Here is a 25,927-nt window from a genome sequence, read left to right on the forward strand (position 1 = left end):
CAGGACAACTGTTCATATATCATGATTTGATAATGGGGGTTGAGGGGCTGGCAAGTCAGGACAGGTCTTATTCACTTATCTACCTGCTGACTATTTTATGCCTCCTAACTACCTGATAATGGTATAGACTCATAGTCACCACTCTCATTATAAAAATGTATTATTCTATTAACAAAAAGAAAATGGACATCTCATAAAGAACACTAATTTGCCAAGTAACTTTTCCATGAGGCAGGGTGGGGCAGGACAAGGAAGTTATAGGACAAAGGAGAAGGAGCAGACTACAGCAGAAAGGAACACTGGAAAGGAAGAACATCTCCTAAGGTTGATTCTAATTAGTACCTACCAACAAAAACATGATATAAGTTTAGGCTATAAAAGGAACCACGTGAGAATATTTTGAAGAAATCTCTTTGCTAGGTAAAACAGGAAAACATGGTAAAACAGTGAGGAGATGCACAGCCTGGTTGTCAGAATCAAGCAATATTAAAATCAACAGAACCAACAGTATTTTATGATTAAAGCAATCAGTTTGTATGCACTTTTATTTAGGACAGCAGTTCCCAAACTCTAGGAGTAAGTCTTTGTCGGGGAGGGGAAAATGCAGCTAAGCGATCCCCAGGATCCTGCTGCTGCCAGGGGCGACAGGGGCTTCGTTTTACTCACTAGCAGCAGCAGCCTCCTGGGGATGCGGGGAGCTCCATGGAAGCCTCTGTAGGGCTCTCCACGCCTCAGAAAATCTAAAAATGAAGATTGCAACCCACTTCCAGTTTCTGATCGCGAGGCTGCTGCCGCCGCCACTGCTAAGCAAAATGAAGCCCCTGTCACCCCTGGTAGTGGCACAATCCTGAGGATGCCCAGTTTGAGAACCTCTGATTTAGGAGGTAACTCAATGGATTTTCTTAAAAAACAAGTTAGCTATTTTCCCTTGAGTGAACTAAATCAAAATCCCTGATTTAAGTCACTTAAATCAATCCATCCTGGTTCAGTGGAACTATGCTTAATGGGAAGCCAGGGAGTCAGGAAGCAAAGCATTGTTGATGGACGGCATTCCTTCCTAAAATAATCAAGGGCAAAAACAAATTTTAGCTTCAGAGGGAATTCCTTGGCCATTCTCATAACAATGATGAAAAGAATAATTAAACATATAAATACTAACAAGGTAAAAAGGAAACACTAGTTAGGATCCAGAGAACTGCACAACTAGTTCTGTGGGGCCTTTGTGTGTCTCATATAACAACTCCCATGCCATAAATAAACCTCTGTTTAAGAATTCTGGAACTCTCAAAAACATTTTGGGATATAACATGGAGGCTTGTTCCAAGGAAGAAGAAAAAAATCTTTCTAGCCATGGTCATGTCCCTGGTCAACTGAAAGTACATATTTAGACCTCAGCCAATGTGGCTGAACTGACTACTAGATCTTGTTTTCCAAGATTCTTAGTCAACACCGGAGGGAGGACATGTTTCACCTGAGCTCCGTCTAAAAAATTTATTCTCTCCTGTTTATGTGTGCCTTATTATGACATATCCTGTTCTGTGGCACCTTTGAATGTAGGTCTGCAAGCCAAGTGTTTTGGTTTGCAAATGTCCTTGGTGGGGATAAGAAATCAGTGTTTATCTGTTGGTATGAAGAAACGAAGCAAGCGACAGAGAACCAGCCCAGCTGCCTCCGGGGAAACCGTCCTGAAAAAGAAACGCAGTCTCAAGGTTTCTAAACAGCTGCTGCTATCTGAATGCCCACTTAATCATGTAAAAGTGAGTAAGACTGTGGAATTAACTTCAGAGGGGGTCGAGGAGATAGAAGAAGGGAGTCAAACATCGAGTCATCCTGGAGAAAGGAGTGAGACGCCATTATCCACCTGTGTACTTAAAGGGGCAGTGAAACCCAATTCAGCATGCAATGCAGCTACTAATACAGACAATTTGGAACTGATAGGTCTCAAGGAACTGAAAGCCTTGTTTGGTAAACAATGTGCTCTCTTTTCACAAACTCTGCTTACTATCTTTAGAGGCCAGCAGTCTATGGCCTGCAAGTTAGAGGCTTTGAATAGGCAGATGAAAGCACTCACAGTGAGGGACAGGTCTCCCTGTGGGGGTGACATTCCTGCTGTTTCCTCAACATCTGAAGTAAGGATGAGAAGAAGACTGCAACCTTGCAAGATCTCCCTCTCCATTTTTTGAAAGCCAGTTAAATTATGGCAGGTGGCATACAAAATCCTCTCTGAGCAGTCTTCTACGCTGCGATTTGCATGAAGTGGACCTGCTGAATGTGACTAGGTTAAGTTCTCCTCCCAACTGGCAAAATATTCTGCTGTCTTTTCGCCAGGATATAATACCTCAAATGCTTTTTAAGTTATCTTCTCTTTTATATCGTTTTGGAATACGACCTATGAAAGTCTATTATGAACCTCCCATTATTGATTTTACCCAATCTTGGGGAGTTGGACATCCCGATACAGTTAGGGCAGAGGCTTCCCTTACCAGGCCTAGAACCTCTGAGCATATGGACTCTCAACTTTTGGACCCCACATTCGAACTTCAGCTGAAAGAGTCATTTTCAGAGCTAGCTCTGTTAGAACAGGAGCGTTTGATCTCAGCTTTGAAGGAACTGGTGCAAGACTTTGAAAACATACAAGATACATCAGTTTCTACTCTACTCCAGAAGCAGGCTGCCCCTACAGATTTGATGGAAATGGATGTAGCTGTGAAACAAATACCTGCTTCTAAGATCATTCATCCAGATCTACAGTGTCTAATGGACTTTAAAGAACAGTCAGTGGCACCTTCTCTTTCTTCAACCTCTCTGCTGCTTCTTTCTCAGGTTGGAAAGAGTACTTTGGAAGAAGTAAAGTCTGCTTCTGTTGCCCATGGTCGGGCGCTCTTGTCTGCACAAAGTGGATGTCAAACCCCTGGAATAACAGTAACTGATGTTTCACAACAAAGTTATCTTTCTAGTGAACTGACCATTATGGAGGCTGTTGAATCTTCGTCTGGTAATGACCAGACAATTTTGGATTGCCCAGCGCTGTGTACTCATTCTTCTCCAAATACTACAAATTTGTATCCAGCTGTGAAGTTGGGCTCAAGCCCAGTTGGGATTCAAAGAGTCTCCAAGGGGGTTCCATACAGAAATGTGGGGGCTGAGTCCCCTGTACTGAATCCCTGTGTGGCAGATGATATAAGTTTTACCATCTCTCCTTTTGCAAGTAGTCAGGTCCCTTCAGTGGGTATTTGACTCGAGTGCAGCTAATGTATTTCATCTTGTTTCATGGAACGTGGCGGGGTGGGCGGGGAAATTAGGGCAGTCTGATTTTTTGGATTTTGTCAAGAAATGGGATATTTTATGTTTTCAGGAAGTCTGGCTCTCCTCTCCCCCCCAAGTAGATGGCTTTAGAGCCTTTTTAACTCCAGCGGTCCCTGGTTTGGGAAGGGGTAGACTTAAGGGAGATTACTCTCATTGATCTCTACGAATTTGTCTATTGCAGTGGAATCCCTGCCTGCTTTTGACCGTTATACTCTGGTGGTAAAACTTAATTTACAGCCAAGTCCCCTAATTTTGGTTAATGTGTACTTCCCGCCACTTGTGGGTTTAGTCACTATAAGGCAAATATGGACCAACTTTGAGAAGCATCTTGGGGAGATTCAAGAGGCACATCCTTCTGCTCAGCTGGTCATTTTGGGGGATTTTAATGCAAAAATGGGCAGAAATGATTTTGAACTCTTTACAAAATTTGGAGCTTTTCCTCCACCTTTTTCTGACCCTTCTCCATTGTGCAAACGGGTATCAAATGACTGCAGGTGTAATCGTCAGGGCTTATTTTTGGCCCAATGCTGCATAAAGCAAGATCTAATAATTCTTAATGGCTCATGGCCTGAGGATCACCCAGCTGTGTGCTCCTTTTGGAGGGAGGCTAAACCGTCACTTCTAGATTATGTGGCCATTTCTAGGTCATTGCTCCCAGATTTGCTGGATTTCAGGGTACTTAGTAGACCAGAGAGTGATCACCTCCCTTTATCACTCAAATTTTCAACAGCTGGGCAGTTTAAGTCTAAAGAGATCCATCACCCTACTGATCATTCAGGTCCTGTGACAAGATGCGTGAAATGGACCAGTCATGTCAGTGTTAAAATTCAGGGGCTTCTGAGTTGTGAGCGGGTAATGGGCTTTAGGGATGCGATTATAGCTAAGGAGGGTGACCCTTTATCGCATTATAATAATGTTGTTGCTGCCTTAAAACCTTTTTTAAGTAGTTACACGTGCAACAATATCAGTCTGAGACGCAGATCTTATGATTGGTACGATTTTGAATGTAGGATCCTGAAGAAGCAGGTTACTGCTGCTTTGATTATGGCAAGAGAATCTCAATTGGAGGCTCATTATGTGCATCTAAAAAATTTAAAAAAGCAATTTAAGGAAACCATCAAACTTAAGAAGGAAATCTTCATAAAGAAAAATTGGGAAGTTTTAATTAGTGCGGCCATTCAGAAAAATACTTCTCTTTTCTGGCATACAATTAATCCACTACTGAAAGTGTCTCCCTCGGGAGCTTCTAATCATATTACAGCATCAGAATGGGTGGAACACTTTCAGGGGATCTATGCATCGGAGGAACCCCCCTGTCCAGATTTAAGATCAAAATTATTAGCTGAAGATCTTCCATCCTGGGAACCAGTAACCAGTGAGGAGGTTGTCTCTCTCTTATTAGGAGAGTAAAAAGTGGAAAAGCTCCAGGGGAAGATTTTATTAGGAGTGATTTGCTTAAAGAACACCAGGATTGGTGGGCTCCAACTTTGGCTGCTTTATTTTCGTATATCGATGAAACTGCTAATATGCCTTCAAATTGGGGTTGGGCAATTATAGTTCCCATTTATAAGAAAGAAGGTCATGAAGGTCATTTATAAGAAAGAAGGTCATGAAAGAAGGTCCCTCAAATTACAGGCCTATTAGCCTGCTAAATGTTATTAGCAAACTCTATGCTTTACATCTAAGAGATAAGCTATTAGCCTGGATGGAATCTCAAGACATTATAGCTGATATTCAGGCAGCCTTTTGCCCTGGAAGATCACCCCTTGATCAGACTTTGGTGCTGCAATTCCTTGTCGAGAAACATCTGGCCACTAGGGGCTCTAGACTTTTTGCAGCCTTTGTTGATTTTAAGGCTGCTTTTGACCTAATCCCTAGATCATGGCTATGGGATAAGTTTGCAGCTTCATCTATTGGTCGTCGTTTATTGTTGCTTATGGTTAGCTTATATGGCAACTCGGGCATAAGGATTAGGTGTTCATCTAGAGGTCATTTAACGAAACCAATTTTTGTTAATAAAGGGGTCAGACATGGCTGTGTTCTTGCCCCCCTTTTATTTAATTTTTATATAAATTCACTGATTACCTCCTTTAATGATCTGGCTTTACATCCTCCAAAGCTTGCTGATCGTCACGTTCCTGTTCTGGCATATGCTGACGATGTACTTATATTATCGAGAACACAGGTCGGCATGAGGAGGGCCCTTCGCCATTTAGCCCTGGTTAGCTCACAGGAGAAATTGATAATTAATTCTGATAAAACAAAGGTGTTGGTTTTTGCCAGACACTATAAGGCCCATCGATGGCTCCTAAATGGGAAACCCATCGAGAAGGTTAAATTAATAAAATACCTGGGGGTGATTTTTCACTATCAAGGTGGCCGTTTGGCCCATAAAAACTATGTCGGTCAATCAGCACAGAAAACATCTGGTGCCATTTATCGTTTTTATTCATCTAAAGGCGTCAAATTTCTCCCTGCGGCTCTAAGGCTGCATAATGCTAAAACTAGGGCTCAATTGCTTTATGGTTCTGAGATCGCCCCATATTTAAACACCAGGTCTTTAGAGGTGATCCAGACCAAATTTTTGCGTCAACTGATGTATGTCCCCCGATGTGTGCCGAATACTGTGGTTAGGCTGGAATCTGGTACCCCAAGTATAGAGATGTCGATGTGGCTAAATGCCTTGCATTATTTTTTGAAGATTCTCTCGAGACAGGGTAATTTTACTCATTTGATCTTTTTGGATCCCTTTATAGGCTCCTGGGAAAAGAGGTGCCTGGATTACTTTAATTTTTGCGATCTTTCCCCCGAGTCTTTAACGATGATGAGCCTGGGAGACGCAAAAGAAATTTTGCGTCAGAGGTTGGTGGATCTTGAAATGAGATCTGCGAGAGCCAGACTTTCTACATATGTTTTTCTTGGGGATCAAGCTCTTACGCTTTCTCCTGCCAGGTATTTTTATAACATCGTTATTCCAAAATTCAGGATTGCTTTTACTAAAGCCAGGTGCAATGCACTCCTATCAGCAGTTCTTTTGGGGCGTTACGCAAAGCGTCCTTATTCAGAGAGACTGTGCCCCTGCCATAATAATGTGGTGGAGACAACTGCCCACATTATTCTGCAGTGTCCAAAGTATGATGATTTGCGATCTAAATTTATTTTCCCGATCTTTGGCGCTGTAACGGGGATGCAGGTGGAGGAGCAGCTTGCCTTTCTGCTGTCTGATGTAAATCCTGATATATCGCTCAGGGTGGCCCGTTTCTGTCATGCTGCACAGTTGATAAGAAAGAAAATTGAGAGTATAAATTGATGATTTTATGATTTTATATATGTGTAAAGGGATGTTGGTTTTAATTTTGTGTATTTTGTTGTGTTGTTTTGTGACTAGCTGGTCGGATGACCGTTAATAAAGTATCTATCTAGTCAACACCAGTGCAGACCAAGCTCTAATTTCATGGTTGCAATTTCCATCTGCAATGATCTAGGAGCCCAAGAAGATAAACTCTGTTATGGTTTCCATTTCTTCCCCTTCTATTTGCCATGAGGTGATGGGGCCAGATGCCATGATCTTGGTGTTTTTTTAATGTTAACTTTCAAGCCACATTTTGCACTTTCTTCTTTCACCCTCATAAAGAGGTTCTTTATCTCGTAAAGAGGTGAGATCCTCCTCACTTTCTGGCATTAGAGTGGTATCATCTGCATATCTGAGGTTATTGATATTTCTCCTGTCGATCTTAACTCCTTTCTCCTGGCAATCTTAACTGGTGATTCATCCAGCCCAACCTTTCACACTATGCATATGTTAAATAAGCAGGGTGTCAGTATACAGCCTTGTCATACTCCTTTCCCAATTTTAAACCAATCAGTTGTTCCATATATGGTTCTAATTGTTGCCTCTTGACCTGCACACAGATTTCTCAGGAGATAGATAAGGTGGTCTGGTACTCCCATCTCTTTAAGAACTTGCCACAATTTGTTGTCATCCACACAATCAAAGGCTTTAGCATAGTTAATGAAGAAGAAATAGATGTTTTTTCCTGGAACTCCTTTGCTTTCTCCATAATCCAGCAAATGTTGGCAATTTGATCTCTAGCTCTTCTGCCTCTTCGAAAGCCAGTTTGTACTTCTGGCAGTTCTCTGTTCACATACTGCTGAAGCCTAGCTTGCAGGATTTTGAGCATAACCTTGTGAGCATATGAAATAAGCACAATTGTGTGGTGGTTTGAACATTCTTTGGCATTGGCTTTCTTTGGAATCGGAATGTAAACTGATCTTTTCCAATCCTGAGGCCACTGTTGAGTTTTCCAAATTTGCTGGCAGATTGAATGCAGCACTTTTACAGTATCATCTTTTAAACTTTTAAGGAGCTCAACTGGAATACTGTCGCCTCTGCTAGCTGTTGTTGTTAGTGGTACTTCCTAGGACCTACTTGACTTTGCACTCCAGGATGTCTGGTTCAAGTTCAGCTATCACACCATCATGGTTATCAGAGTTCCTCTGTGTATTTGTGCCACCTCTTCTTAATCGCGTCTTCTTCCGTTAGGTCCCTACCATTCTTGTCCTTTATCATGCCCATCTTTACATGGAATGTTCCTTTGGTATCTCCAGTTTTCTTGAAGAGATGTCTAGTCTTTCCCCTTCTATTGTTTTTCTCTTATTTCTCTGCATTGAAGAAGGCAGACACTTGCTTCTTGGGAGGAAAGCTATGGCAAGCCTAGATAACTTAATGAAAAGCCAACATCACCTTGTCGATAAAGGTCCATATAGTCAAAGTTATGGGTTCCCAGCAGTATGCATGGCTGTGAGAACTGGACCATAAGGAGGGCTGAGCGCCTGTAATGCAATTGCGGAAGATCTAGCGAGGAGGTAGGATGTGGTGTCAGCAGTGGCCCCTTTAAGAGCCAGTAAGGAGTAAGACAAGGTTGTCCACTTTCACTTTAAATATTGTTTATCTTGACAAACAGTAAGTAAGACAAGGAGTAAGACAAGGTTGTCCACTTTCACTTTAAATATTGTTTATCTTGACATTAGAAATACTGAATAATGTAATAAGAGAAGATCAGGGTGAAACTGCTCAAAATTAAAAGTGAAGAATATAAATTACAAGCGTTTGCAGATAATCTGGTATTTATTTTGGAACATCCACTCAACTCCATGGAATTTCTGATAGAAGACTTAAAACAATATGGAGAAGTAGCAGGTTTAAAAATAAATTACCAGAAGACCAAAATGATACTTAAAAACATAAAAGACAATGATATAGAACGATTAAAGGCATTTGGACTACAGATAACAGAGTAAAATATCAAGGAATTACAATTACAAAAAAGACAAGTACATAAATGGAAGACAATTATATCAAATTAATGAAAGAAATAAAAAAAGATTTGGAGAAATATAATAAACTGCAACTATCTCTAATGGGAAGAATAGCTTTATTGAAAATGAAAATATTACCAAAATTAATGTTTTTATTTCAGACTATTCCGATTATTTTGAAGAGATTTTTTTTTGAAGAAATGAACAAAATTACTACAAAATTTGTCTGGCAAGGTAAAAAACCGAGAATAAGACTGAAATTATTGCAAGAAAATAAAAAAAGAGCAGGATTTGGATTACCAGACTGGGAATTATATTATCAAGCAGCAGCCTTAAATTGGATAAAAGATTGGGGACTTTTATTGAATGCAAAAATTTTAACATAAGAAGCACACGATTTACAAATAGGCTAACATGCGTTCCTCTTTTATGATAAAGTTAAACAGCATGGATATTTCAAACAACACATTTTAAGAAGATCTTTAATTTGGATATGGGATCAGATAAAATATAAGATATCTTTTAAATTACCTAGATGGATAAAACCACTTGAAATAGCAACCAATCCGAACTGGATCAAAAAAAGATCAAAATAAACCATACAGTGAGTTGCTGAATAATAAAGGAGAGATCTTAAGTAAGTCTGAGTTAGAAGAGAAAGGAATAAAGCTGGACTGGTGGAATGATATGCAAATAAGAACAAGATTACGAGAAGACCAAAAAATAGGTCTATATGAAGAAGATATAAGTTTTGATAAAATATTTTTGATTGATGAGGGGAAGTATATAAGAAAAATGTACAGTTTTCTCCTGGAGATGAGAATGGAAGGTGAGATAAAGATGCAACGGTGCGTTGGGCAAAATTTTTGGATATAATATATCAATGGATGATTGGAATCAAATTTGGAATACTAATAACAACAACAACAGGTATTTATATACCGCCTTTCTTGGTCTTTATTCAAGACTTTATTCAAGGCAGTTTACATAGGCAGGCTTATTTAAATCCCTTATTAAATAGGGATTTTTACAATTGAAAGAAGGTTCTTTCTTTCAAGAACCACTACATTCAGGTGTTTCATTCCGATCTGGCTTCACATTCTGGCCTCCATCCTCCCACACTCAGAGCAGCTGGAATAGCTCTGCTTCAGCTTGTCAGCTGCTTCAAGGTCGCATGGTGCCGGTGGCCTCGAACTGGCGACCTTGTGGATGTTATCTTCAGGCAGACGGAGGCTCTACCCTCTAGACCAGACCTCCTGCTCGATAGTTTAAGATAACTAAAGCAGTGTCTTTTAAAGAGAATTTATATAAAATGTTTTATAGATGGTATTTAACACCAGAGAAGTTAGCAAAAATGTACTCTGGGTTATCAAATAAGTGTTGTAAATGTAATGAGCTAGAAGGAACTTTTTATCATATGTGGTGGACATGCAAAAAAGCAAAGAAATATTGGAAAATGATACATAAAGTGTTGCAAAAGATGTTGCATTGTGTATTACCATTCAAACCAGAAATATTCCTCCTAAATGTGACATCAGAAATTAAAGATCAATCTAAGAAACACCTTATTGTACATATTGTTACAGCGGCAAGAATATTGTTTGTGCAAAAATGGAAATCTATAGATGTGCCAACTAAAGAAGATTTAATAGATAAAATCTATGAAGTAGCAGAAATGGAAGTTTTAACAGAAAGAATGAAAGAGAGAGATTTAGATAGAGTAAGAAAATATTGGAAGTTTTTTTATGATTGGGTAGTTAAATTTAGTTAGATAAAATTGAGTGTTTCGTAAAAACCAATTTTTTATATTGATAAATATGCGAACCTTTGTATTGATGATTACTGTGTTTTTTCTATCTTAACTGAATGATGTATGTTGGAATCTGGGGCCAAACCTTATGTGTAACCTGTGTTGTACCTTACCCAAAGTTAAACCTATTTCCTTTCCTGTATCTGTAATGAATAAATAAAATATATTAAAAAATAAATAAATAAAGGTAAGGCCTGGGCATGAAGCAGTGAGTGTGCTACACACTTGGAGCCACTTGAAGGCAATAGGGCCCTCAGGCATAAAAGCACGTGATGAAGGAGGAAAGCTTGAGGAAGGACAGACTGGATTAATGGCAAATGGACTACTGGAACTGCTGATGGACTGATTGGTGAATGGATTTTGGAGACTGCTGGAGACACTGAGATTGCTGTTTGGCTGCCATGCCCAAGGCCTGCTGAGGACCAAAGTGCTACTATAGTGGCAGGAGGGGCTGCTGGCAGGAGAGGGAGGAAGGAGGACCTCTTCAGGCTAAACAGGCGAGCTACCCTGGTAGTGGGATGCAGTAGTACTGCAGGGCAAAACTAGGGTCATTTTTGGGGAAAGAAGGGGAGCTAATTAGCATGAAGTGGGAATAATTCTCTAGGCAGAGCTTAGACCAAGAATCTGGCAAAACAGCGCCAAAGAATAGATGCTTTTGAATTATGGTGTTGGCAAAAATTTTTAAGTCACCTAGACTACAAGGAGATCAAATCAGTCAATCCTACAGGAAATCAACCCTGACTGTTCATTGGAAGGACAGATGCTGAAGCTTAAATACTTTGGTCATCTCATGAGAAGTGAGGACTCTTTAGAAAAGAGCCTGATGCTGGAAAAAATTGAAGGCAAAAGGAGAAGGGGACGGCAGAGGATGAAATGGTTAGATAGTGTCACGGAGGCAATGAAGATGAATTTGGACAAACTCCGAAAGTTAGTGGTAGACAGGGGGGCCTGGCTGTGGTCCATGGGGTCATGAAGAGCTGGACACAACTGAACAACAGACCAAGCTCTAGATTGGAAATTAGTATTTTCATTATTTTCAAGAAAAACACAACTTCCACTAAAAAGAAAGCCCTAAACTAAAACTAAAAGAACACTGCTCTTCTCCAGTAAATATGGAAACAAAAACATTGTTTTTTCTTTCACTTTGAATGCATTCTTTCGGCAGCTTTCCCCTCTTACCATGGAAAAGATTAGGCTTACAGATTTCAAAGCATTTCAGTACAAATACCTGTTTTACAATGTCCTACTGAAAAACAAGCTATCAAAATGCAAGCAACAGATTCAAAAGGTGCAACAACTTTTAAATATATTGCTAAAAGTAGATCAATTTCACTTGGTTAACACTGCAATCCTATGCATGTTTATTTAGAAGAAAGTTCTACAGTGTTAAATGATGGTAAAAGTGGGCAAAAGATTGAAACCCAAAATTAATTATTTTATTTTCTGTTTTGGACTGCCAGGATAGAAGACATTTCACCTGGTTTCATGTCTCTAGAGCAGGGGTGCCCAAACCCCGGCCCGGGGGCCACTTGCGGCCCTCGAGGCCTCTCAATGCGGCCCTCAGGGAGCCCCCAGTCTCCAATGAGCCTCTGGCCCTCTGGAGATTTGTTGAAGCCCGCACTGGTCCAACGCAACTTCTCTCAGAGTGAGGGCGACTGTTTGACCTCTCCTGAGCTGTGGGATGAGAGCTCCCTCCACTGCTTGCTCTTTCACATCTGTGATGCAGCAGTGGCAGTGAAGGAAAGGCTGGCCTTGCTTTCTGCAAGGCCTTTTATAGGCATTGAGCTATTGCAAGACCTTCATTCATTCATATAAGCTCATCTTTAATATATTCATTTATGTAAACTTATGTAAATTTATTCAAATTGAAAATGTAAATTAATTCTTCCCCTCCCCGGCCCCCGACACAGTGTCAGAGAGCTGATGTGGCCCTCCTGCCAAAAACTTTGGACACCCCTGCTCTAGAGAACATGAAATCCTATGAAGGCTCCTTGCTACTTTTGTTTCGGATTACATAACCATGTCTGGTAATCAGAACTGCCACTCTGATAAAATGGATTTCAAACACTGTTTTTCAATATGGCAGTTACTGACTCCACAATCTCAGTTTTATTGGTAGAGGGGCTGGAATTGCAACACACACACACAAAACATATGCTTTATTCACTGTATCTGCTTTTCAGTGTCAATTTGAGCATTTAATAGATGCGACCAGACCTCTCTAGACTACAACATCCAAAGGCTTCTTTCCTCAACAAGGAAGGGAAGGATGTCACAGTTCTGGTACTTAATAAGACACTAGATCTGTGGAGGCTCCTTCATAGGAGGGGCCAAGCCCCATTTGCCCCAAGAAAAAAAGAAAAAAAGACTGAAATCCCAACCCTATCCAGTACAGCAGCAGTGGTGCTAAAAGGCCACCACTGGATCATCTGCTGGAACTGAGCAGACTGGAGGTCTCCTTGGAGAAAGGGGACATCCCCTTACCCTGAGCAACACCCCAGCCTGCTCAGTGGGGCTTCTCAGCACTAGCTATTTTGCTTGCACAGACTTGAGAAGCCCTGTACCAGGCTTTCAAGCCTGATGAGGAGGCCTCCACCAGTCCCATCCCCCTCCTGGGCCTCCACCATCCCTACCCTCTCTCTGCCCCCCCACCCAGAAACACCTCCCTCACCCTCCTGCCACCCTCTCCTGTGCCACTCAGCACTTCTGCTTGGTTGGTGGCTGGGGCTTTGGCTGCTAAGTCAACAGGGTGGCACAGACCTCCTCGCCAGCACCACTTACTCACTGGGTGGCACATAGGACTGAGCGCACAGTTGGTGAAGAAAGGTAGGCTTGGCCTAGTAGGTTTTTATGTTTACATGACTTCTAAGTGCCCCACTCTCCCACCAAGGAATTATGATCAAATCTGAACCTCTTCATTCCAAGGAGCTCTAAATGTCAGACAGATCATTCCCTTCACAGCCTTTTATCCTCACAAAAACCCTGTTATGAAGCTGTGAGAAGTGACTGGTCTATGTGAACCAATTACATCTGGTGTGTTCATTATTAATTTTTTTTCTGAATAGATAAACACACATGACTACTTAAAGCATAAATTGGTGCAGTTGTACCCTATAGCTGCCACCCCTCCAATACTTACTTGAATGTGTCTAAGAATTAGCAGTAATCATCAGGAGATTATTGAAAGCAATCCTGGAGATCTTAATAATTTGGTATTGTGTAAAAAATGTTTGTGGAGGGGGCAGGGACTTCTCCAGGAATAATGTTAGAGCTATACTGTTCTGCACTGAGGTCCTGAGTGGGTCATGTTCTGTACTGTATTTATATGGTTGTCTCACACAGATCCCAGACTGTTTACTGTAAATTGTTCATAGTGAGGTTTGAGCATGAGTAAAGGCTGCCATAAATAGATTCCACATTTGGGGAGATATGAAACACAAACACACTCTTCTCCAATGTTCAAATGTTTGATATGATCATTAATGCAATAATGCAAGAAGTGGTTATCATTTGTCATTTGCTTGAATGGCAGATTAATGCTTTTGAAAAACATATTACAGGGAAAAGTGTTAGTGAAGGTTTGTTTGGTATACGGTGATTACCCAAAACAGTACATACATATAAGATGAACTGAACATATGTATTGTACATATGAACCACTACAACTGCTGTAGTGATGCATGCTATGCACGAGCAAAAGACATTGGCTTCATCAACTCCAAACCTCACCAGCCACCACTGCACTAGATATGGATGCATTAGGCTCTCTGCAAGCACAGAGCTGAGAAACCATGGAATTTGTATCTGAAGCAATACAGGCTTCTTCCTGTTATCTTTGCTCATTATCAAAACAAAACCTCTCTGACATTGCCCCAACACCAAAACCCAGATGCTGCTTCCCATCCCCCCATGGGAAAAGAGAGAAATAATGTATAAATTTTACAGTCTAAAGAATGCTGAAATTGTAGGTTGCTGGTGAGGTGCTGGGATAGCCTCAGGAATCTCAATTCCTGCCACCAAACCACCCAGATTTCTGACATGTACTCCTGGATACAGCGATGTGTTATTTGATCACATTACACCACCATAAAGAAAAAGTCATTTTATGTAGAGGAGCATGGCAGAAAAGGGATAGAATTACCCATCCAACAGCCCCAGAATTCCTCTGCTTATGGATCAACTGCAAGTTGTTCATTTTATTATATATAACTTAACAGACCGTTATCAAAGTAGTTATCACAGAAAAGGATGAGAAGTTGCTCCCTGTCTTGAAGGGACTTCAAGAAGGGAGATACCAGTCACAGCCATTAGAAGAGATAATTCCAACCACACAAGCACTTATTTTTCTGCTTCAAAAGTGCTCCATTCACATACCTAGCTATTTTATAAGCAACCTATCTGCTCATTCACAGTCCCTTCTCCATCTTTATAGACAGCCGATTGATTTCAACTTTTTGAAAAATGTTGTCTTAATAACATTACTTTCCATAAACTATGTTTTACTGTGAATGTCCAGTTCTGGGGATCAGTAGCCAAGTTAGCTCAAAATGTGCTTTGTGATCAACTATTTTTGTGCCTAATATAAATTATGGCAATGCCAACCAAAAGAATTAAATTCCATGATCTCAGGGCCCAATCCTATCCAGCTTCCTAGCACTGATACAGCCATGCAAGTGGGGCGCTTGTTGCATCCTAGGTGGGGGGGGCAGTCACAGAGTCCTCCTCAAGGCAAGGGAATGTTTGTTCCGTTACCCCAGGGCTGTATTGCAGCTGTTTTGGTGCTGGAAAGTTGAATAGGACTGGGCCCTCATACTACTAAAAGCTTGTGTACAGGGGAATGCAGCACTTTTATAATGATGTAATCCTAGAAAAAACTTCGCAAAATTTAAATTAGTTTTTATCACCTCTACTTTTTCTCATATTTTGCCCCTCTTTAATTACAATGTTGTATTTCAAGTACAAGGTATGCTTTAAAAATGTACAGTATGTGCAGGTATTTATTTATTTGAAAAATTTATATCCTGCCTTTCTGTAATGATCTCTCCTCCAGTAAACTATTGTCAGATTCAAATACATGTTGACACGTACGCTATGACAAGTTTACATGCCAATGCCATAGAAGTCAATGCAGCATTTCAAAAATAGAAGGTACGTTAAACACTTATAATTAGCTGTTGGATCTTTTATTATACTTTCCACAGCTCTTAGGTTTGCGTATTTGCTCACCTTCTTCACCTGAACCACTGATGGCACAGGTGAACATACCACTGTTATGCAATTGATAAGGAAAGGTAAACAACACTGTTTGGGGGGGAACAACAGTTTCACTTGGGGGAAAACCTCCCAAATTATAGACATTCTTTTTAAATCACTTTTCTCCCTTTAGGGAACTCAAGGCAGCTTACAATGGGTAGCACTGCAACTAGCACTTCTGTTGTCAGAACCTCCCTCCATGAACAGAAAGTGTTCTGCTCGCACAAGGAGACCTTTCACTTTCACAAGGCCCCCTTATGTGAGCAGAGTGCTCCTTACATTCATAGTGGAAGCTTCCACTAATGGAGGGAGCTTCAAATGGCAGACACTCTAGTCAAGATGCTACCAGATACCAATTTTAAAACATGGTTAATACAACAAAAATCAACACAAATTCAAATAAAGAGTTAAATGAGCTCAGAAAAAGGCTTTGCAAAGTGCCAGGTAATCATGATCCTCCAGGAAAATACTGGTAGGAAGAGAGATTGCCTCACAGTACAAGATCACAGTTACCCTGTCCCATTCAAACTTAACATGTTAGGCTCAAGTGGCTATTGTACCACTGCATTTCTGATAACATTGTGAGCATAAAGGGTCTTAGCAGAAGGGAGTCAAGTTTAAAAAGAGCTGAAATCAGGTATAAATTGGATGAAGTTTCTTAAACTAATTTCAAGGGACCTCATTCCAAATTCAACCTGTGGGATCAAGCTGATGCAAAATGGTGGGTATTTCACAAGTTGAAATATAAAGATTTAAGGATATACAATACAACTTTCCATCAGTGCAAAGAAGGAAAAACCAATGTTGTTCCATATAATGAATGAATAGCACTTGCACAAAACAATGATCACGTGTAATTACCCTAAGGATGTTTCCACAGCTGATGCAAAGAATGTCTTTAAATGTGTCACTTGAGATAATGAAGCATAGAAAGGGGAGGGAAGAGAACCATTTAAAAAATGAATGAATATTCTAGGCAGTGTAGCTTCTTTTTCCTGTATTTACAGGCATAGGAAATGCAAAAACTGATTTAATTGTCACTTGTGAAAACAGCCTAAGGCATGACCTTGCAAATCACTGCTGCAAGGTCAAACTATGCAAAACTAACCTTCTGAATCTGTCTCAGCTATACAGCATTTTGTTCGCTGTAACACTGTGCACTGCTTTTCTGACCTACAAATATTTGTCAAGAAACACAAAGCTAATAGTGGTCTCTTGAGCCTCCTGTCATTTGTAAAGTACTATAAGACAATTAGAAAAGCATTACACTTGGGACGAAGCTAGTAAGGTTACCACTGAATTCTCAAGATACACACCAATTTTAACTCAATAAGGTCACTAGGAAACTGCATTTTCCTCCAAATTTTTATTCAGATTTTAATATAAATACTAATAGCAACCTTTTTTTTTATTAACATTAGCAAAAGGCTGAAATACCTACCAATAATGTCAAGCATTTCATTAGCAGAATACTTTTGTTTATAGGGGATTACACACAGTAGAGATATATACAGAGATATTCTGAGGACAGCTTCTCTCAAATCTCTGATGACCATTATTAATATTGTATTTAAAAATCATTCTGTAACATGCCAGCTTAGATATACAACAGTAAAGATGCAGTTGAAAGCAAATTCTGAAAAATTCTATTTAACGTAATTCAAAAATACTTAATGAAAACATGCAAAGGAAACAACTTTTCAAACAAATATGTACAAAAACAGCACCAGAAAACAAACTAAAGATGAACGCAAAACTGTATACATAAAAGCTCAGAATCATGACAAAGTTACATGCCATAAAAGAAACCACAAAAATATAACGAGAGTTATGTCAATTCACTTTCACCTTTTTTTTCATAATTTTGCCCATCTTCCCATTTCTCTGCTTTAGGTCAATTCTCCTGGACTGCCAAATGTTCTCTTTTGAGGTGTTTATAATGCTTTGAAGAATCATTCTTATAATGTTCCTCATGTGTAAAACCACAAACAAGAAATAAAAATATACAAAGTGAAAGCTAGAATCTAAAATAGTTTTTGTGCACAGGCTACAGGGAGAATCTACTTAAATGGATATCTCTCTGGTCCGCTAGTATACATACAAGAGGTAATGACGTACCATGATAAGACATCCTAATGAAACAAGACAGGCCAAAGTTGTGACAGCCAGTAGATATAATGGATCAAGTTCCACCTAATTAAGCAAGCTTACTTTAGTTCTCTTCATCAAACTTGTAGTACTAACCATGTTTCAGCTTAGGAAGCAACTTCCACAGGGATAGACATGTTGGCTTTTTGCAGCAAAAAGTCTTGCAGTACCTCCAAAACAAGCATGTATTTCAGCATATGCTTCAAATTCCACCTGATGAAATAGACTATTTCATTCACGCTTATGTCAAAATAAAACTTAGTCTTTAAGGTGGCACAAGATTCATTGGATAGCATCTAGAGTGTAACATTCACAAAGCCATATTCTCTACTGAAGCCCTTAAGCCCCCACAAAAGCCACTGCTGAAAGTTGAGGACCCAGTATCATGGGATATGCTGGAGATAATACCTAGAGAATGGGAGGTAACTGTGAACAGCATGGTTCTTTACTGGTTTTTGGATATTCCCTTTACAGCCTCCCATGCTTTAGCCTCCCAAAGCTTCCCCACACAGCATCCCATGTTTTTGCAGAGGGTCCCATGACCCGCAGCAGTGGCTTTGGAAGGGGGCTCAGGGGTTTCCATGAGCACTGTTCTCTGGATGCCCCTTTTGTTAGCTTAGGAAGTGTCACATCTAAATGATGGGCAAATTTAAAAGCAATTACTGCATAGATATGCTGAAAAATTAAAATCACTTTTGGGATGCGCGCACACCCGTCAGCACTATCTGAAAGTTGTTTTAACCTGCTTCTATAATGTCATGGACACAATGGCTCTGCCTACCACTTGAAAGGTAACAGCATACCACCAACAACATTTAACTCACTTTCAATGGCAATAAGTGCTGTGGCACTTCTCCATTATCATATCCATAACCATATCTCCATAACCATATCTCCATTATCAAAAGATGTGAACATACCAGTATTGCTGTTCTCTTGTCAAGGAATAAACACTTATATAGAATCGGAGAAAAAGTCAGCTTCTCTCACTGTTTCCTTACATCCCCAAGCAATTCCTCCACTATCAATGCCTATTATATGAAATGCAAGGTGGTAAAATTTGACATCAAGTTCATCTGTAAGATACATATCAATAAAGAAATAAGATACATATAGAGCAGGGTTTTGTAAAGATATATGGGTTTTGTAAAGGTATATGTAAAGATACATAAAGGTATATGTAAAGATACATAAAGGTATATGTAAAGATACATAAAGGTATATGTAAAGATTTGTAAAGGTATATGTAAAGATACATATAGAGCATACATATAGAGCATATAGATACATATAGAGCATATAGAGATATCAGGGTTTTGTAAAGGTATATGTAAAGATACATATAGAGCATATCAAACTCATTTTGTACAGAGGGCCAAAGTTAGCATTCAAGCTGCATGCTGAGGGCCAGAAGTGACATCATTAAGCAGGTGATGGCCAGAAATAAGTACTTTCTTCTCACATAGAAACTCATTAGCTGCAAATGACAGAAGAGAAAATGTGCAAATCTTGTTCATATTTTCAAGATATGAGAGGCCAATTATCATGCTGGGAGAACTCAGTTATAATATGGGTCAGATAAATTGCTTCTAGGGGCTTCATTCGGCCCATGGCCTTATGTTTGACACCCCTGGTATAGACGATGGGTCACAGCTCCTTGATAGGTCCTGCCATGCACACTTGGGGTAGAGCTCAACAGACTCCATAATCTTTCCCAAAGAAATCATTCCAAAGAGGAAGCTGCAGCAGCAAATTAAATACTGCATTGACAGGGGGGCGGAGCTAACTTTCAGCAAAGTTGCAGTGAACTTTGGGGGTTCCCGAAGAGACTGCGAAATAGATATGTTTTCATGTGCCTAAACAACTAAGGCACGCTTCGGTGCCAGGAAGACGGTATGAAGTGCTGAGAGCTTGAACGGGGGAGGGGGGGTCCTTAGAAACAGGCAATTTCAAGGATTTCTCTCTGTTTTGCTCTGTGCTGAAGCATATCTATCCCGGGCACCACCTTTGAGAATCTCGGAGAGCTGAAAACCCGTCCTCCCACGGCCTAGATACAACAACATCGCAGCGAAAAAAGCTATTAAGAGTGAGTGAACTTGGCTCGTTAAAAAGGTTTACTGAGAACTGTAAGTAAGAAGTCTGGAGGAGGAGGAGATAATTCAAGATTATTCACGCTGGCCGTTAGCCACCCAGGGGGGGAATAGGTGAATTGGTATTTCCCCTGCTGGAGTAAGTACAAGATTTTTTTTAATGGTATGTACCGAAGATAAATAAATAAGTAATCTTCAACGAAGGAAATAAAGTCTACCTTCATTTTCCCAGCAAAGCGCCTTTATTTAAGCCTGGACTCTGCTACTTTCGGTTTCGGTTTCTCAGCAAGAGGCTTGAATTTTTTTTTTCCCTTCTTTTGGTCATTTAAAGGCATACTAACCTAATTTGACTGTGGATTTGATTGACTTTTTTTTTGATATAAAAATTTGGAAAGTAGCCCTGGATACAAAATTAGAAAGTAGCCCTGTAGGAAGTGGCTCGAATTGGAGTTGATAAAAATGGCTTTTGAAAATCTAAAAGATGATCGTGAAACCCAGGCCTTGTTGGTGGACTTTCTGATGGATTTTAGAAGAGAAATGGAGCAACAAGTCAGAGAACTCTCTGAACAAATTGGGCAAATAAGCTCTTCCCTTGTAAACACTCAGGAACAGATTATAAACAATAGAGAAGAAAAAAGAATGGATCAGATGTCGGGTGAAGTTAAAGAAGTGGAGTATTTTGAAATGGGACACGAGATGGAAGAAGCAGATGTCATAATAACAGAATCTTAAGGAAGAAAAAAGACGAAATGTTCAGAGAGCAAGCTGTCTCAAGAAGAGGAAGAATTTATGGATTGAATTCAAGAATAACAGAATGAAAAAGAAGAAAGAAAAACAAAGGGGGGACTTAAGAAGAAAAAGAAGAAGTGGAAGAACCAGTAGGAGGACTAAGAGGGAACACCAATAAGATAGAGTACAAAGTAAACAATAAGAAGGGCGAAATGGTTGAATAATAAATAGAATTTTTTTTTAAACATATTAAATTAAAATAGATGCAAATGAAAATTTGAAATATAAATATTGCGGAAATTAAGTGGTATTAAGATTAATATTTTATTAATTAGATTAAGTGGATGAAAAGGGAATTTGGAATATAAGTATCGTGAAAATTAAAGTGGTAAATATATGAAATAAATTAGATGGAACTGCAATTTTGGAATATAAGTATTGTGAATAAGCGAAGTATAATATTATTGTAATTGGAGATATTTGCTTTTAGATGTGATATTAGAAATTAAGAATCATAAGAACATAAGAACATAAGAACATAAGAGATTGTAATCAGATAAGAGATTGTATTTTAGAGGTTAGTTTAGTGGTAAGAAGAATCTATAAGTAAAAATTTGAAGCCTTTTTTGATTGGATAGTTATGGAAAATGATGTAAAACATGTTATAAGAGATATTGAAGGAGGTAATACCATTGTAATCAGAGACTTCTTTTTTAGATGTCATATTAGAAATTAAGAATTAGATAAGAAAGATTTTATCTTAGAGACTAGTTTAGTGGTAAGAAGAGTGTATAAGTAAAAGTCTGAACTGTTTTTTTTATGATGGGATAGATAAGGTTAGAGGAAAAATATGGAATGTTAAAGTATTAACCAGTAGGGTTAAAGAATATGATAATTTTTGTATTGATTATTAATTTCGTTTGGATTAATGTTTGTTGTAATCGATGGCCACCACCCTCGTGTGTAACCTATGTAGTCCTAGCCCTAAGTCTATCCAATTTTCCTTACCTGTATCTGTAATAAATAAATAAAGCATTTAAAAAAAGGTATCTAGGCTAGACGCCAGCACCACATCCTGCAGTAAGGAGTTCCACAGACCAACCACAAAATAAATAAATAAAAAATAAATAAATAAATACTGCATTGACACTGAATTCCGCTTGATCAAGAAAAACTACATAGTAAGAACTTTTAAGAATCTTCCCCTCACCTATTCACGTCTATTATCTGCATGGATCTTAAGACATACTGACATAGGTAGCCCACCTTCTTCCCTGTTGGTTCTAAGAGTTTTTTATTGTACTGAACAAAAGAATTCTTAGATAGGTAGCAAAGGATAAAAATGACTGACCATGAAGACCTAGACTTTAACCCCAGATTCATGTGGCAGAACCTGATTTTCTTTTCTCCTAAAATCCTCATTTTAAAAATTAGAACTCATCTACTTCCAGGATGTGGATGAATAGGAAGTTAAAATTGTCTTCAAATGAAAATATAGCTTCATAATAGTCTTTCTGATATAAACATTACTATTTAGGAGTAACCGCATAATGGTAACCTTCACGCATACTAGCGATCATTTTTTTTGAATAGTCATTTTCTTTCGTCCACACACATCCCAATACATTCAAGTATTAGGACACTTAAAACTAGAAGGAGAAACTGAGGCATATAGTACAAAACAAATGTCAGGAGAGGGGTGTTCAAAAGAGTGGGATACTTTGCCCTTCTGATCTCTTGGCTCCTTCCCTGGGCTTGTCCCATTCCCAGCAGAACAGGTACAGGACAGCCTTCAGTCTGTTCAAAGACCTCTCGTCACCAGCCCTGTCTTATGAAGACCTGGACCCACATCTTCCTGAATTGTCTCTCTCCCATCCCCATCCTCAGCTCCACCTGGTCCAACTTAGGGTTAAAGAGCCAGCATTATCCCAGAGTAAGGAGGTCCTCATCCTGCAAGGAGCCACCAACCCTGTGCCTTGGTGGCCCAAGGGACATTGGGAGGACTGGACATGCAGCCATGAGTTGGCCGTGTGGTGCCAGCAGCTCTCTCCCATCAAATTCACTGGAATCCCCAAGACGATCCAGAAGTGGACAATGCAATTGGCTAGATTTCAAGACTCTATAAAAATCACTTATAATTTGTCCTCTTTTTGATGGCTTTTGTCCACAAGTTTTAACAGACTGCAATCCTACACAAATCTACCTGGTAGTAAAAACCACTGAAATCAATAGGGTTTACTTCTGAGCAAGTATTCATAGAATTATGTTGTTAACTAGACATAAGGACCACCATCACCAGTAAAACTAAGGCATAACACAACTAAGTGTTTCTTAAAGCATAGCACCATTCTTTCAGATATGTTTTATTATCAGATTCAAACGCTGTATTCCAAAGAGGGAACAACCTATGTTGAAACAATGTATTTTAAGACACCATTTAGAAACCAAACAGAAGAGAAAGTATATCTTCCCTGCTAGGCAAAAGAAACATTAAACTGTACAATAGGAGTTCCTCACATACGCCCCAGTGAGCCTCTCTAATTTAACAAAGGAGCAATTCAGGTTTAATAATGTATGCAAAGTAACACAGAGAAATGGTTGCTAGTATCCTAGTCACTGTTCCCTGCAAGCTGTGTGGCTGTAACAGAAGCCCCATACAGCTGAAAGAAGTTGCCCTGTACCTATCTCCCTCCCTGGATGCCATGGAGCCTGCTGGAGGGGAGCCAGACATGTGTGCAGATCGGTGATAGAAGTGATGCTTCTATCAGCATCTATCTCCCTTCTCCCTCAACACCAGAGGGAGGGAAGCCAAATGTGTGTTATGTGCAGACAGAAGTGATACTACAGGGTGAGGTTCTGTTTGCTCCACCTACAAAAAGGTATCGTGGGAAAAGGTACAAAGAATTCTGTACCTTATACCAAAAACAAAGGTACAAAGAAGAGCTACCAAAATGATCAGGTGCTTTTTAATTTGGAACAGAAAGAGTGTGAGGAAGGTAGGGTGGAGAAGAAAAAGGTTAATGCAGTGTTTCTCAAACTGTGGGTTGGGACCCACTAGGTGGGTCATGAGCCAATTTCAGGTGGGTCCCCATTCATTTCAATATTTTATTTTTAATGCTACCATAGCATTAATATTTTAATAATCAAAATATTTAATAATCAAAATATTTTAATTTTGATGCTACCATAGCATGTTACTGCATTTGAGGAAAAGTTACAGACCTGTACTTTTAACAGAATACTATGTATATGCTTTTAACAATGATGGTAAATAGGACTTACTCCTGGGTAAGTGTAGGTAGGATTGTTAAAAATTTCCCTGCTCGATGATGTAACTTCCGGTCATGACATCACTTCCAGTGGGTCATGACAACATTTTTTTCTAAAAAGTGGGTCCCGATGCTAAATGTGTGAGAACCACTGCGTTAATGAAATTAGAATGGTTTGAAGTGGAAGCAGAAGGCAAGAATATCAATAGTGCCACCCAGAAAAACACAACATCTTAAGGAAGTTTAATATGGATAAGGTGCCACTCCCAGCTTCAATCCTCAGCATGCTCAGGTAGGGCTGGAATTTCTGGTAACAGAACCCTGATTTAGAGTCCAAGGCTGCAATTCTGTACACACTTCCCTGGGAGCAAGTCTCACTGAATGCAATGGAACTTGCTTCTGAGTAGACATGTATAGGATTCTGCTGTAAATTATGTTTTCAGAAGGTCTGTTACCATGTAAGCAGAATACCTAGCATTCACTTAGATGAGGGATATGTTTAGTCATGTTACATCACTTTCTCCCTCACTCACACAGGTGAAGAAAGAAAAATGTAAGAAGTAGAGCCAAATGGTCACAAAATATTATATAGGTTAAATGTATAAAAGATAAAATATAGTGCAAACTTGCAATAATTGCTGGTAACAAAATCCTTCTCAAGTTGCTAAATTGTATTGACCCTTCAACAAAACAGGGTTAGGGGTATGACACAAGAGATTTTCTTGAAAAAAATCTATGACAGCATGCTTGAAGTACTAGGTTGCTATCAGAATTCCTCCAAACATTAGTTTATCAGGGTATGGGCTGTACTACTGCCCTGTGTTTCATAAGCATCTGCACAGTGCAAGCATTAGTAAAAGTAATTGTATCTAGTGAACACATTCCTCATATACGGCTGAATGTAGTATATAAAAGTGTGCATTACTTAATGAGGTCACAGTCCACAAACCCGGTTGTTAATCAACTTTGTCACTAAAGGAAAATGATCTACTGTGTGCTGGAATACCTCATGAAAGGCCCTGAAAGTCTCCTCCGTGTCACACAGGGCATCTGAACGGCCCACAGAAGCCTCTGGAAGGCACTCCTGGTTTTTGAAGCAAACCAGAAGTGCCTTCCAGAGGCTTCTGTGGGCCATTTTGAGGCCTGCAGAGGCCCTGCACAACACTGAGGAAGTCTCCAGGGCCTTCTATGAGGCCTCCCAGTATCCAGTAAGCAATTTCTAAATAGCTTTTTTTTCCAAATTGCTTCTTAAAATCACTAACTGCCGATTAACAGCCACCATCATATATCAAGTCAGTCATTAGTCAGCAGGTTAATGAGAGACACACAACTGTATTGCAATGCAGTGGCAGCAGAGACTATCCAGACTTCTGTTAAAGTTTTATTTTTTAAAAAGCTAAAGGCATACTTATTACATAGTAGTTTATCATGCCTGATGAGTAGACATGTTTATCTTAATAGCAATTTCTCAGCTGTACCTCACTTTCTGCCTCACTAGTCATTACCCCTAAGATTACAAGTGGGGCCTTAGTATCCGCAGGGATCCATTCTCAGACCCCTTGCTGATACTGAATTTTGTGAATACTCAAATCTGTGAAATTCACCCCTTTAACCCCTCCAAAGGGGAGCAGAGCTGTGCTCCGGTCCCCTTCGAAGGGCTCAGGTGGAACAGAGTCTGGCTCAACGTGGGTCCAGGGGACCTGCAATGAGCCAGATCCACGCATGTATAATTCTCAGATAAACAGACACCACCTGTATAGTGGTTATAGACTGTTCCACATAATAGGGGAAAAAAATTAGAGGGAACATTGATCCTGGTACTGGTGCACCGCCATAATTTGTGACATTCAACTGGTGTCAAAACGCAATTTCACAACCAGTCTCCCAAGTTGGACCACCACCAACCATATATACAACTAGATTAAGCAGTTATCTCTAGAACAACAATTTTCAAACTTTTTCATCTCACAACAAACTGACAATGCACTAAATCTGCTAAGGCA

The 25,927-nt window shown here is 39.6% G+C and overlaps 1 protein-coding gene across 5 annotated transcripts in view; it reads right to left on the minus strand.

Annotated features, from left to right (window-relative positions):
• Nucleotides 1-25,927, minus strand: part of PPP1R13B (protein phosphatase 1 regulatory subunit 13B) — a 111,134-nt gene that overhangs the window by 66,146 nt on the left and 19,061 nt on the right. For 4 of the 5 annotated variants that reach the window (XM_066629454.1, XM_066629433.1, XM_066629446.1 and 1 more), the window contains exon 1: nt 17,537-17,739. The exons of the other annotated variant lie outside the window; for it this stretch is intronic. In XM_066629454.1, the coding sequence (XP_066485551.1) occupies nt 17,537-17,662 (126 nt within the window). In that variant the 5' untranslated portion in view covers nt 17,663-17,739. Of the gene's footprint in view, nt 1-17,536; nt 17,740-25,927 lie in introns of those variants that run through there. 5 annotated transcript variants of the gene reach the window in all.

This window comes from Tiliqua scincoides, chromosome 1 (assembly GCF_035046505.1).
Source record: "Tiliqua scincoides isolate rTilSci1 chromosome 1, rTilSci1.hap2, whole genome shotgun sequence".
NCBI lineage: Eukaryota > Metazoa > Chordata > Lepidosauria > Squamata > Scincidae > Tiliqua > Tiliqua scincoides.